Below are 13,530 nucleotides of genomic sequence, written 5' to 3' on the forward strand. Positions count from 1 at the left end.
GAGGCCTGTAATTTGAAGCTGCAAATATTACGCCGGCTGTCTTTAATTGGCGAGTGTTTTAAATCACATTGGAAATTATGCGAAGGTTACAAGGTTTAACAATTAGTGAAGGAAAAGAAAATGACTGGTGCGAGGCATCAGAGGTAACATAAAGTTAAAATAAAATCAAATGCTAATTCAAGGACTTATTCCAGAAGCAGTCATTCTGTGGAGAATTATAGCTAACAGCACCAAGAGAGAAGCACACTCTTCATCCTAGGAGGACTGGCTGGACCAATTACTAAGATTTTAATTAGAGACTGAGCCCTGAAGCTTGTAGGCAGCATTTTAGCCCTCTACCCCCCTCACCTCAAACCAGTTCTTTCTTCCCTCCAATCTCCTATTCCTTGACTCACCCCAGTGCACTGCTAAGCCAATTGTGGACACCAAGCGTAGCTAACAAAGAGCAATGAGAGTTTTTTTCCCGAGACCAACAAAGGCTGTTTTCTAATGTGTTGCCGGTGGAGGAGCTTACCGAGCTTGACTTGGCCGAAGCAGAAGATGCAGCCGTCCGCACCGTTCACCACAGACTGGATGACCTCAGCTACTGTCCCTGAGCACACCTCAGCCTGAGAATGGGAGTGAAACATATACCTGTCACTGTCAAAGTCTAGCTATGACACATCTGAAATGATAAAATAAAACAGTCAAATACCAAGAAGCATGTTGATTTTGGAAGCATAAAACATAAATTAACCGCAATCAACCTGTCTTATTGTTCTTCACAAAAAGCCTTTGTGGCCACGCCTACTTTTAAAACACAAAGTGAGTAACATACATGGATGATGTCTCACCTTAATCTGTCTTGTCTGATGCAGTACTGTAGTACACAAATTCATTTCCAGTTTTAAAAACAAACCTTTAGAAACGAACATCATTTTTGCTGTAATATTATCTTTGCAGAAAACGTGAGTTAGCTCCATGGAAGCAAACAGGTGATGAGGGTGGAGTTCTCATCACCTGCAAAATCTGTCTTTGAAACACTTTTTTAAACACCTGGAATATTTCATATAAGGAAAGTATCAACTCAGGACCAGGAGAAGACACAGAGCTGTTCATGACACACTTAATTTTTTTTCTACATTTTTTTTAACCAAGTAGATTAAAGCCTGATCTGGACTGAAAAGGAAAAGTTGTAAAAATGATGATAGATACCATTTGAGGAATTTCTATTACTCAGGTGTGTGTTTGTGAAGGTTGCACTGTGTATTTTTGTTTCAGCATCGGCCCACTGGGAGCAGTGGGCCCTTACCATACATCACATAGCAAACAAGACCTGTAACAGCTGAACAGCTTGCTGTAGCTGTTAGCCACCAGCAGAGCCGTCCCAGAGGCATAATCCAGCAACTTGGCTTCAGCTCTGCAGCAGAAACATTTAGACTTCAGCTATCAGCACCATACTTAGGAAAATAATTGTTCCATGTAGGTGGTATGATGGAAGATCTGGGGCTCTCTCTGCTATGGATATGCTCCTCTACACCAGTAATCACAACCTCCTTTACTTGAGTTTATTGTGCCATTTGGAAAATGAATAAAAGAATAAATGGTGATATAAATCTTAATGTTAAATTGCAAATCTGTGCCAAGTAGAAGTAGAAAGCTTGTCTAATCCTCTTCTGGAATACAATAAATATAATGCTGACCTTTTTTTGTGTCTCAGCGGGAGTTGTGTGGTTAGATATAGAGTTTGGATATAAACGGAGTGGATTCAAATCATTCCTCAGACAGCTTAAAAGCCCCAGCTGTTGGGCTCACACTGGTAAGAATGCCCCCTGACCTAAGACAGGCATTTTTCTCTAAGCCCCTGGTCACACCCTGCAAACATAAAGATTGTCCCTTCGTCCTTGAGAGGCTAAATTGCCACCCAACACCTTAAAAAACACAACCACGTGAACATACATAGAGGCTCTTACTTGTGAGGCATCGTGGGTAAAAACAGCATCGAAGGCAAATATCTTTGGGACGGACACAGTGGCGGATCTCCTGTGCCCTGAGCTGGAGTGCGGGCTGGATGCAGGGTCGTAGAGGGTCAGCTGCTTTTTCCTGCTGTCAACTTTTAAGAAAGACTGAGACTCTGAGGAGTCCACAGCCTCCAGAGACGGACAGATTCGCATCATCACTTTTACCTAGAAGGATAAGTAAAAACCAGGAGGGAAAAAGCTGGATTAAAAAGTGGGAAAATGCAAAATGTATGAAACAGAAAAGAGGAAATGGAGTCAGCAGAGATTTATCTCTTGTTCAGTGTGAAGGTAGAGAAAAAAAACGTAGTCTAAGAACCTTTACTCATCTAAAAAAGAGGAAAGAACATACTGAACATTCTGAATGCGTTGTGAGATGCGACTATTTTTTTTATTAATTCATCAACTTCATTTTTTTTAATACATTGGGTATTCAGAAAAACATTTTTTGTTTTCTTTTAGACAATAAACCTTTTCCTTTTTTGCATGTTGCAAACAATATAAACAGGTTGCCACCCTTTACAAAATGTATGCATAGTGTATGCCTGCATAAAAAAAACAAAAAATAGTCATATATTGAATTTTTATTGACAAATAAAAACATAGAAAGAATTTTTTTTAAAAACATAGGCTCTCAGTTTTGTCAGCCACTGACAGTACACAAAGACACAAATACCAAATTTTTCTCTTCAGCTGTAATCTTAATTTAAAGTTCAAGACAAAAAATGCATTTCTGTTGACTCAAAATATTATTGTCGATGGAAAGCTATAGTCGCAGCAGTCTTAGTGTATTTTGCATCAGGAGTAATTTGACGCCATGTAGACTATTTCAGAGCTGAACTATATCTCAGGTTACCATGGAAACTTTCAGTCTTGCATTGACTGGGAAACTCAATGGGTCAACACATTGCTTAATGGTGTTAGTAAAAGGCACCAAGGTGAGTATTGAAAGTCATAGCTGAAAACGGTGGAAATTGATGTGCGTGAAACACCCTGCTGTAGGATTATCCGAATCCAGGTTGTTTTTCTAGACTGCAGGCAACTCAACAGCATGGGAGAGCACCAGCATCTGCCCCCCACCATTATTCCACCTACTCACTCTCCTCCTTCTGTTGTCCTTGCCCTCAGTTGCATAGAAAAAGCCAGTTCACTGCTAAAAAGCCTGAAAGCCACCCAGCTGCATATTGCGGCTTCACATTCATCAAGTGGGCTTTACGGTTTTAACAAATTCCACAGGTCAGCGTACGGTTCATCGTGCCAACATGGAAAACTGAAAACGATGACAGCCCATGCATTAAAGCGTTGACTGAGTGCGGCTTTGACGAGACAGCTCATGTCACAGGAGTGGAGCCAATCTCCTGGTGGTGCGCAGTTCAACCTCCTCCAGACAAGAGCAGATGAATTTTACAATTTCCTGCTGCAGAGAAACATTGTGTGTGGTTTGTGTGGCTATGTTTGAACATGTCTGGCTATAAAACACTACAATTTACAAAACCCCTTCTTCAGAAATCCGGACAGCTCCATATTGCTTTACAATCTGATGGTCAGATATTTCTCACTTGCATTTCTCCAAAGGCAATGTGGAAACATACTGTATCTGTGACTGATGGGTGACAGAAACAGCTCTTGGGATGTGTTTAACAGTCCATTCACCTCTTTGAGCATTTAGGGTTACATTATCTGAATAGTCTCTATACGCGTCAGTTTATTCAAGATGCAAATCAGTCCTGAGTCATTTAAAGTACGTGTGTTTTCTCTTTGACTGTTTTGTTCAGCCTAGGGATTCCACAGGACTTCTACATAAATGTTCTTTCAAATGTTGGACACAGAACTGTAAGGTGTTGTTACTGAAGTGAGTTTACGGCCCTTTATTGAAGTATTTTAACTCTGCAAACAACATTGAATACTTGATGAAGTTTTCAATGTTGCAAACATTTGTTGTTGTGAAGTGATTTTTCACAACTGAATATTTCAAGTGGCTTGGGGTTTTTTTTTTATTAGTATGTCTAAAATTATGCATTGTCACCAGTTAACTTGTACAAATGTTCAACAAGTATTTTTTGGAAGGCACTTTCGTCTTAATTTTCTTTGCCGAGATCAAACTTTCTGTTATTCTAATTTTATTTTGTTACAGAAACATTCAAATAAAGACTAAATTACATTTGCTCTGACTTTTAAACTGAGTTTCTACATTTGACTGCTGAAGTCATTAGAAAAACAAAAGCTAATGTCTCAGCTTTATTTATGTTGGCAGTAATATTAAAGATATTAAAAGCCACAGTATTTTAAAACACTGCTAATGGTTTTGGTTTTCCTGCACCTTGATCCCTTTCTGAAATCCATTTGTGTTGCTTGGCATGACTCCATATATAAATGTCTGCAGGTAAGAAGCAGAGAAGTGGAAGTGACCTATATATGGCTGATGGAAACCAGCCATTCACTCAAGTGTCACAGCGCTGCTGATATAAACCAGATGCAGGCAAAGACAAGCTGTAGAGGGCAAGTGAAACTATTATTTCAAGAATCTTTCTGCATGGCAACAAAGAAACCAGACAATGTATTGGTGTATTTGCTCACTAATAGGATAAAGCTGTAACTCTGATAAGCTAGATCATAAAATCTCACAAAAAGTCAACTGTCCTGTTAGCAGAGCAGATGTAACTGATCTTGTTAGGACTTAAAGAGGATTGTTAATAACAGTTTTTTTTTTATGATGTCTGCATGTTGAAAGGAGATTTACAACATGAGGCAAAATTTCAACCGTCTGGATACCTGGCAGCAGAAGCGAGGGTTTCCTATCCAGGTGGGATCTAATCTTGTTTCGGGGGACTTCTGCTTTATAAATACAGGACGTCGGCTCAGACAAACAATACCCAATAAACCTCAAAGGAAGAGCGACTTGTTTGCACAGCTTTGTTTAATGACTGTCCTATAGCTGCCAGGCCGACTTTCATCACCCTGCACCACATGTAGAATGGATTCAGGAATCCCGCTGTTGTGGTGACCACAGATATGTGAATTACAGCTTTTACTGGCTCTCGGTGTTGAGAGAAGAATGCTGGTCCCACAAACTGAGTGAATTCATGGCATTCCAGCAGGCTTATCAGACTGAATCTGCATGAACTGGACCAGACGGCATGCTGCCTGTAGACCAGTCTGTCTCCACTCTGCATTTCACCCCTTCAAACAGGGGTCTCTCTGTGCATCTGTGTATGTGTGTGTGTGATGTTGATGAGGACAAGGTTACATCAGTGTGCATTATAAGTAGAAAAATGTGCTTCTCTGTGCATGTTCTCACCTTTCCCATCCCTGGGTTCTCTTTCACTTTGGACACGGCTCGGAGGAGACATGGCGGAGTCGGGGGTGGTGAGACCTGCAGGATGCCACTGAAATTAGTTGGGTAGATGGAGGGCTCCTGTGGGTGGAGCAGGGAGGGTTGGTGTTTCTTCCGTTTGGAGGAGAGGTTAAGCTTCTGAGCTGCCCTAAAAGAGGAAAAAATAGGAAATGAAGGTATGGTTAGATCCAGCAAGCCAGAAAGGTTATGCTTAAGGAAATCTTTGTTTCTGTGAGGTGTCATGCCAAGTACTCACACTATGCCACCTCCATAAAGGTGAACACTTTCCCTTTTAGTTTGCCAACATACACAAAACCACTAAAATTGCTTTTCTAAGAAACCACTCCCTTCCTTTCATAATTAAAACACACTTATTTTCCAATCTCCCAGCTTATATTCTTTCACCACATGGAATTAGCAATCAGTGTCAGCTGAAAATCATTGTTTAAACTACTCCAATATTATATAAATCATCACCAGTCAACTTTCTCAGTCCACTGGGGACTAAATGTAGGTTGTCATAGCTGGAAGACAAAGTAAATCTAATCACTTATCTTGATCAGACATAACCGGGCTGCCATGGACATGCCAGGTGAGCAATGCTGAAGGACAACCAGATGGGAAACGCATGTCGCCTTAGTAACTGTAGGATGGCTAAGCACTTGTGACAGAGCTTGTTCATTCATCATTCAAGTCACAGCAGAAGAATGAGTTTTCCTTAGGAATGTTTAATTATGGGGGCGAAGCTGGTCTTTACATGAAGTCATACACTACAGATGTATTAGAGATTTACCTGGAAATAGGTTTGGTACATTCAGCTGAAAACTGTCCTCTATTCTTCAGTGCAAATACTAAATGTTTGCCATTTTCAGTGTGAGTTTAAAGTTTAGAGATGAAGTCAGACATGGAACAAAAGGATCCTGTGTATTTCTTTTTTTTCTTTCTTTTTTTTACAGAGTTAGATCCATTGTTCATTCAGGCTATCACAATAGAGAGTTGAACATCAGTAGTCAAGAACAGCTCAAGGTATTACAGCAGAGTTGAAGTAATAGGTACATCCAGTTTAACCACAGAGCTCTTTCACACACACGGTGTAATGTCTCCTCCCGTCCTAAAAGGTTATTGCTGATTGCTTGCAATAGAAATTCCTCTTAAAGTTTCTACAATACTTGCAAAAATAATCCTTTTGGAGGTAAATATGTGATACAGTATTTTTGTTTTACCACATTAAACTGTGTTTATAGATTTTTATTGACAAAAAGAGAGAGAAAGCTATCTAACTTTGATTTGTTTTTTAAGAAAATAGAGAAATTAATTTCATTGTAAAATCCTTAAATCGACATCAGAACCAAGTAAAATTGGTAACAGGAGGTCAGAGCTTTACACAATCGCTGTTCAGAAATTTGCCACATTCCTGAACATCTGATAGGTGAACAAGTTTACTTATATGGACACCTGGCAATTCTGCTATGTTGGCTCCAACCGTGAGAAAAAGGTATCAAACTCATTTCTGCTTTGCAGCGCAGGGAAAAGAACCAGCATATTTGCCTGAAGGGATTTAATGCATTGCCCCTATCAGCTAAAGCTCATCTGCCAACAATTCAATGTTGGCATATAAAGCACGCCTCCCAGGAAGATCCAATGAACTCAAGTGGTCTTAAGCAGTCAGATTTCAGAGAACGTCTGAGAGGACAAAGAAGTGATTGTTTAACATGAAGGAACAAGTAGCTCAATTTAGCATATAGGATTAAAAAAAACCCAAAAAAAAAAAAAAACAGATAAACTAGCGTGAGCTAACTAACGATGTTGAGGTAAAACATAGGTTTTAAAAAGTTACATTTTCAAAACCACTATTGATTCCGTCACGCTGTTCTTACTCCTAAGGTGATTAATCTAAGATGAAACTGCAAATCGCTAGCCTAATAGCATAATTGCCTAAGTCGTTAGCCTAATAGATAACATTTCGTAAGCTATTATTTGGAGGAGAGTGTGATGTAGCCTTTCCCCTCCCTCACCTATTGCTGCACATTGTCCATCAGAAAGAGTAATATTCCACTATCAGAAAGAGGAATTTCCACAAGACAGATAAAATCTTTCTTGTAAGTGAAAGATTTCACATACAAGATGTTCAGAAACAGAACATTACTGTTTTGTTTCAGAACAGAAATGTTTCTGTCCTGAAGCATTTCTGGTCACAAGAAACAATCATGGTTTGAAGAGGAAATGAGCACCAGGCATAATTTCATCCTAAACTAGACTAATTAGAGAGCTAATATAATTGAACTAATCTAGATAATAGCATCTTTTTAAATACAAATACCATTATAAATTCGAAAATTAATTTTAGATTGTTTTGGCATCATGCAATTCTTTCATTTTCTGTTGGATTCAAAACTCTTTTTTTCAGACAACCTTCAGGAAATGTTTTTTCTTTTATGAGTTACAGCAGGTCAGACCATAAAGACGGCCAGACATTGATCTAGGCCAAGAAACGCCTGACCGGTGCAGTCCTAGATTTTAGAGGCGGCACTCTTAAAAAAGGGAAAGGCAGTGATCAAAATGAAATAAAACTACACGTCTCCAAGTCAGCAGGAGTTCCTCAGCGTCCAGTCTCAGCCCATTACTCCTCTTCTGGGCTCCTCTGGACAGAATTGGGTGGTCTGCTGCAAAAAACCTCACCATGTTCCCATTCCTATCTAACCCCCACAATCTCTACTACTCCCCTCTTCACTGTAACACCCCCTACAGCGACAGCCGAAGAGCACAATCATGGAACACGCTGCTGGCTGATGGAATAATTATTACATCCAAGAAGGCTGCAGGAGAAGCGTCTCCCTGGGGAGCTGCCTATGTGCGATAGCATGCGAGACTGATCATGTGACTGAAAAAAAATGAATAAAGACTAGATGGAAGAGATGGATGTGAGCCAGAAAAAAAGGGAAGGCGAAACTACGCCAGAGTCCACGTGGCTGCATGCTGCAGCATGCATGGGTATACATGTGGGAGGTTTCTGCGACACATTCATTCAAGAGAAACCCATCCGTCTGTCTCTCTCACTCCATTCTGTGGTTTCTCTTCCAGCAGCAGAATAAATCAAATGTGAGCCTAAGACACTGTACAGGAAAAAGGGCACCAAAATGATTTGTAACTGTCCTGACCACAGAGGAGTGGTTACATCCCAAAGCTGAGATGGTAACCTTGAAGTTTAATTGATGCTGCACAATGACAGTCAGTGCGCAGGTGTGCTCATGAATGAAAGCAGAGACAGATTCACATTCACATTTTGAGATTAATTAACCGCCTCTTTCCCTTTCTGCCTCTCCCTTCTTCCTATCTTTGCCTCTCTTCACCTCACCCAACTATGAACAGGGAAAAGGCGGCGAGAAGTGGCTCAGATTTCATCAGCCCACAACAGCTTATCCACCTGTTCACTCTCAATCTCCATGCAAGTAAAGCTGTTTCCACACACAACTTGCTCCAACTTCTCAACGCAGAATGTCACACTGAGTAAACCGATATCTGAGATCTCTCAATTTTCTTTTCAAAGTATATTTATTTACATTTGTTTAACATGCACCAGTAAGAATGTGCTGCAGTCATGTACTTACAGCTCTTTCCAATCCATCATCTAGTTTGTGCTCATAGTCAAAAAACAGACAACTGATTCAGATCAACTTTGAGGTCCGTGTCTGTGCTGTCACTGTTCTCCATTATTTGCACATTTGCTACGCCAGTGCAGTCGCCAAGAACACGGCGAGGAGGAGGGGGTTGCTCACTAGTCAGGGCACGGGGCTCCTTCCTACTCCGATCGCAATCATTGAGGTTCCGCTTGATTTCACAGAGGTTTGTAAGACGCCAGAGGGGTGGAGGGAGGACGATCGGGGTGAGGCGTGGGCGTCATAGTAACTAAATGGAACAAGCGGCAGGTGGGGCAGAGATGAGGTGGGCAGGAGGGATGACCGCTCTGCAAGAAAAAGTAGGATAGGTGCAACGGTGAGAGAGGTGCGTGAAATCCAGAGAGTTTCCAAAGAGGAAGCAAGAGGTGGAGCACCCGTTTAAAAAAACATCTCCAACTCTCTTCCACGTGAAAAAGTTCTGCACCACTTCACGGTCTTAAAAAACAGCTTGAAGCAGTTCAGTTCCCCTCTCCGTTTCTTCATCCAAGTCTTCTCTCGTGCCACAAGCTGCACTGTTTCCTGTCATGGAGTTAATCCTGCACGCTCTGTCTGCTGAGTGTGGCTGTACATCCCGACTGTCTTCCCCACAGCCAGAAGGATTGGAAGGGATTCTCCACTCCTGGCTCGGCTTTGAGAGAAGAAGGAGAATTCCTGTTCTTGTTCCACCTCTTGGTCCTTCTCCTGCTATCGGAGAAATTCTGGCAGCTGTCCTGCCGTGTCCTTCTTTCCCTCCCTCTCTCTCTATCTCACATATACACATGCAATCCCTCCTCCTTCCTCTCCCTCTCCCCTTTTTCCCTCAGCCCAGCCCCTTCTCCCTCCGACTGCCAGACGAGGTGTCAGCGCTCGATTGCTGGGTGCTTGCGGCGCAATTTGCCAGCACTCTTTTTCTCCCTATACCCGCACACATACACACACATGTATGCACCTCAAAACACGTCACATGAATACTTAATGCATACAGGAGCCCTCTCTTCTTTTAGGGTCCCACACTTCAAACAGATTTGGTTAGTATGCCTACAGTGCATGCATGCATGAACCCCAGTGTGCACACGTGCTTCTTTTTTTCCAGCACTTTTGTGATTCACTGTCATTGTTGAAAGATGTAATTAGCCAGAAGAGTGAGGGTCTTATTAATCAAAAGTAGAGACACGCAGATAAGCCGAGATATACTTACGAGAGATGGATTGCTCGAATGAGTGATGCTGGCACTCAATTGACAAGCTATGAGAAGGTAAAAATACCAGAGCAGAGGAAACAGAAGAAGACAAGAGACAATGAGCAGTTGACACACTAGGAAAGCGGATTTATGCTGGCCAGTAAGAGGGAGTGCAGACAGTCAATGGTCAAGGGTAAAAAGGGGAATGAAAGCATGTGAGTGGGTGAGCGCTGGGGTGAGAGTACCCTGTATTCCCTGGGCTGCCAATTTACCAGTAAGCCCTCTCAGCCCCCCTTCTCCTCCCGAATACAGCCAGAGTTGTTTGAAAGGCTGCCGCGTTGGCTGCAGAGAGCCCACTACAACACATCAGCAAACAGAGTGGGTGTGAGACTAGCCAGATGAAAGTACATTCAGCACAAAGCTCTCTCTGACTCTCCTTCTGACACACTGCCCCACATATGAACTCAGCTGGATTAAACTTTAAAAGACTAAAAGGGGAAAAATAAAACCAGACCTCCATAAAAATCTTAGGATGCCGTATAAATAATGAAGCTGTTTGATATATCATGTAACCTTTACAGTCATCTCTGCAACAACACGCTTACCTCTGCTGTTCTGCAGCAAATCCAAATTACATCAGCTGAGGTATTATTGTTTAAGAAGTGAAAGGTCTGGCGCATTCTTCAAAGAAAATGCTGGTGTTGATATTAGAGCTGCTCAATTATGGAGATAAATTACAATTAATTGTCATAGTTACTCATTGAGTTTGGAAAAAAAAAAACATTTACTGCACATCATGAACATTTTTCCCTATTTTTATTCATATTTTTTCTGAATTCCATGTTTTGCGATTTTTTTCTACCTAAAGCAAATCTAATCACAGGAGTAATATAATCACTTCAGCTCCTGTTGCTTGTTAACACAAACAGCAGTCATATGGCAACTCAATGCATCATGGCATCCATATGTGGTTAAGATAAATTACTAAAATTCAAACTGAAGAATATAATGAAAACTAAAGAATGACTGAGGAAGATGAGCAGTAGCTCAACAAATCACTGCTTATGTAAAGTGTGCAAATAAAAACACATTAAAGTGTTCCAACACAATCAATGAAAATACTTTTAAAATCATTCAACTTTTTAAAACTTTTAAGCTTAAAAATTTGTTTTATGTACATATATAATTTTACTAACTGCTATATGGTGATGTTAATAGGGTAAACACAACTAATTTCAAATACATGCAGATCTACCATAATTTATCATGTCTTTTCCAAACATCACACAAACTGGTGAGTTTGTCAAGTATGTTTGAGGAAAACCATATTTGTTAGGTCACATCCAAAAAAAAAAAAACATTGTCACACTGCTTCCCTGTATGCCATCTGTGCCTGTAGTTCTAAACCACATTGATTTGCATATGTTCCCAGTTTGAGTACAGTGAGCGTAATGGGATCAAGGGTGTGGCATTCAGTGTTCAGGTGGATTGAAGTTTTGCCATGATATAACCATCTAATTTTTTCTTTCCCATAATTGATGCTCTGGTAATTAAATGTCAATGCTTTATGAGTGTTCCCAAATGTTGAGATAATTACTGTGACCTACTTTGAATAGTTTCACCTTCAGCTTTAGCAATCCTAAGGTGAATAAATAGAGCACACACACAGTGTTGCTTAAGATTAGGTTATTCTGTTGTTCAAGTTGAAGTTTAATTTTAAAAATGGGACAGTCTGAACATTTACATATAACTACATGAGATTATAGCCATGTGGATAATTTCCATCTCTAGTCCGATGTGTTGCTTGTTCATTCCTACAATATTTAAGTAGCAGTTGGGTAAATGCTGAATCATGTAGCATACAGGAACAGTTTGGCAGCTTAGCTCAGCTGTGGAATGTTTAGGAAGGGTTGTCTGAAGTACATTTTCCCTGAGGCAGTGTATCTTCCTACACCATTGAAATGCAAGGCAGATATACATCAATGTGATACAACATTGTTAGTTTCACAAGGTACTCCTCAGTCAGAAGTCAGGCAAAGTGCGGCCATCAAATTTAATTAACAACATTGTTTTGTCAGTTACTTTGTTTTAATGGTTGTTTGGAGGTTTGATTAACTGCTCAGCCTACGTTGGCATTGGTCACTCTGACAGAGTTGCCTCATTAGTCCCATTCCCACTGCCATTCCCCTTAGTGTCCTCTCACATGTTATACATCACAAGGGCATTAAAAGAAGGAACAGTCACAGTCAGAACTGTCCTGATCGCCTTTCAGCTCAATCACTGTCTCCTTTATGAACAGACCTTGGGGACAGATAATGACTGCAATATATATAAATGAGCCAGAGCAAGACAGATGTAAAATTAAGCACCTTTTTAAAAGAATAGGTCTACTGGTGGCTTTTTTCCCCCCTGAGGAAGAAAACCCAGATTTAGAGCGAGAGGACGAGGAGCAGGAGGTCAATGACTGCAGAGAAAAAAGCATAGAGGGGTTGTGTTTGCCTCCATCTTTCAAAGCTTCACGTTGGCTTGCTGTCAATAATCACCCCAGCCTTTTTCTTCAAGCTTTGTCAAACTGGCTGGAGAAATTCTCCTACCCCACAGAATAATTTGCTGCCACACCCATCAGCTTCATTGTGCAAATTTATCTCTGTTCCCCTAACCATCTATACAGCTTCTTGGGTAGGTTCGTTCAGCAGCTAATTAACATGTTGGAGGCATTTCCTATTCTTGACATTTTGTTTCTGTGATTCCCAGCTTTTATTCTTCCTCCATGCACAAGATAAGGTTGCTGTGGCTATTCATGCAGGGATCAGATCACTGGATATGATATCATACTGCTTCATCCTCGACTGCCCCTCCCGCTCCACAGTCTGCAAGTCTCCCACTGTTGCTGATTAGCAGCCCTGCATTGCTGTTCATGAATGGAGATACATGAATGATAATGACCACAGCACAAAGAGCCAGGCACATTCACTCTCAGAAACATTGAACATTTATCCTGGACTCAGTAGTGCTGGCATTTGTGAGATGTCTTTTGTTCAAAAAGCGGCGCATCTTAACACTAGAACTACCAAAGATTCCCAAAATGGGAATCTTCGTCCAGGTACCAGAGAGGGGCCAGTTTGGCCCTGTCCATAGAGCTACCAGAGAGGGGCCAGTTTGGCCCTCCAAGAGAGAGTGTGAAGAGGCGCCTTTGTTATGTAAATAAGGCCATTACTATCCTGTTCCAAGGACAATCAGCGTGAAAGTTGATGTAGTGAGTTTGGCTCTCCTCCCCCCTGCTCATCTACAGGGATGCTAATTTCTAATGCTTTTTCTCTGCAATCCTTTCTGTGGTATCGGCTGCTTCAACCCAAATGCAGT

The 13,530-nt window shown here is 41.1% G+C and overlaps 1 protein-coding gene across 3 annotated transcripts in view; it reads right to left on the reverse strand.

The window, feature by feature from the left end:
• The window catches only part of LOC102224400 (kinesin-like protein KIF26A), an 83,923-nt gene that overhangs the window by 11,928 nt on the left and 58,465 nt on the right, over positions 1-13,530 (reverse strand). For 2 of the 3 annotated variants that reach the window (XM_023352681.1, XM_014476209.2), the window contains exons 5-7: positions 5,296-5,479; positions 1,953-2,165; positions 515-608 (exon numbers count right to left, since the gene is read on the reverse strand). In XM_023352681.1, the coding sequence (XP_023208449.1) occupies positions 515-608; positions 1,953-2,165; positions 5,296-5,479 (491 nt within the window). Of the gene's footprint in view, positions 1-514; positions 609-1,952; positions 2,166-5,295; positions 5,480-8,939; positions 9,730-13,530 lie in introns of those variants that run through there. The other variant, XM_023352680.1, reaches the window with a different exon arrangement.

Source organism: Xiphophorus maculatus, chromosome 19 (genome assembly GCF_002775205.1).
Source record: "Xiphophorus maculatus strain JP 163 A chromosome 19, X_maculatus-5.0-male, whole genome shotgun sequence".
Lineage (NCBI taxonomy): Eukaryota > Metazoa > Chordata > Actinopteri > Cyprinodontiformes > Poeciliidae > Xiphophorus > Xiphophorus maculatus.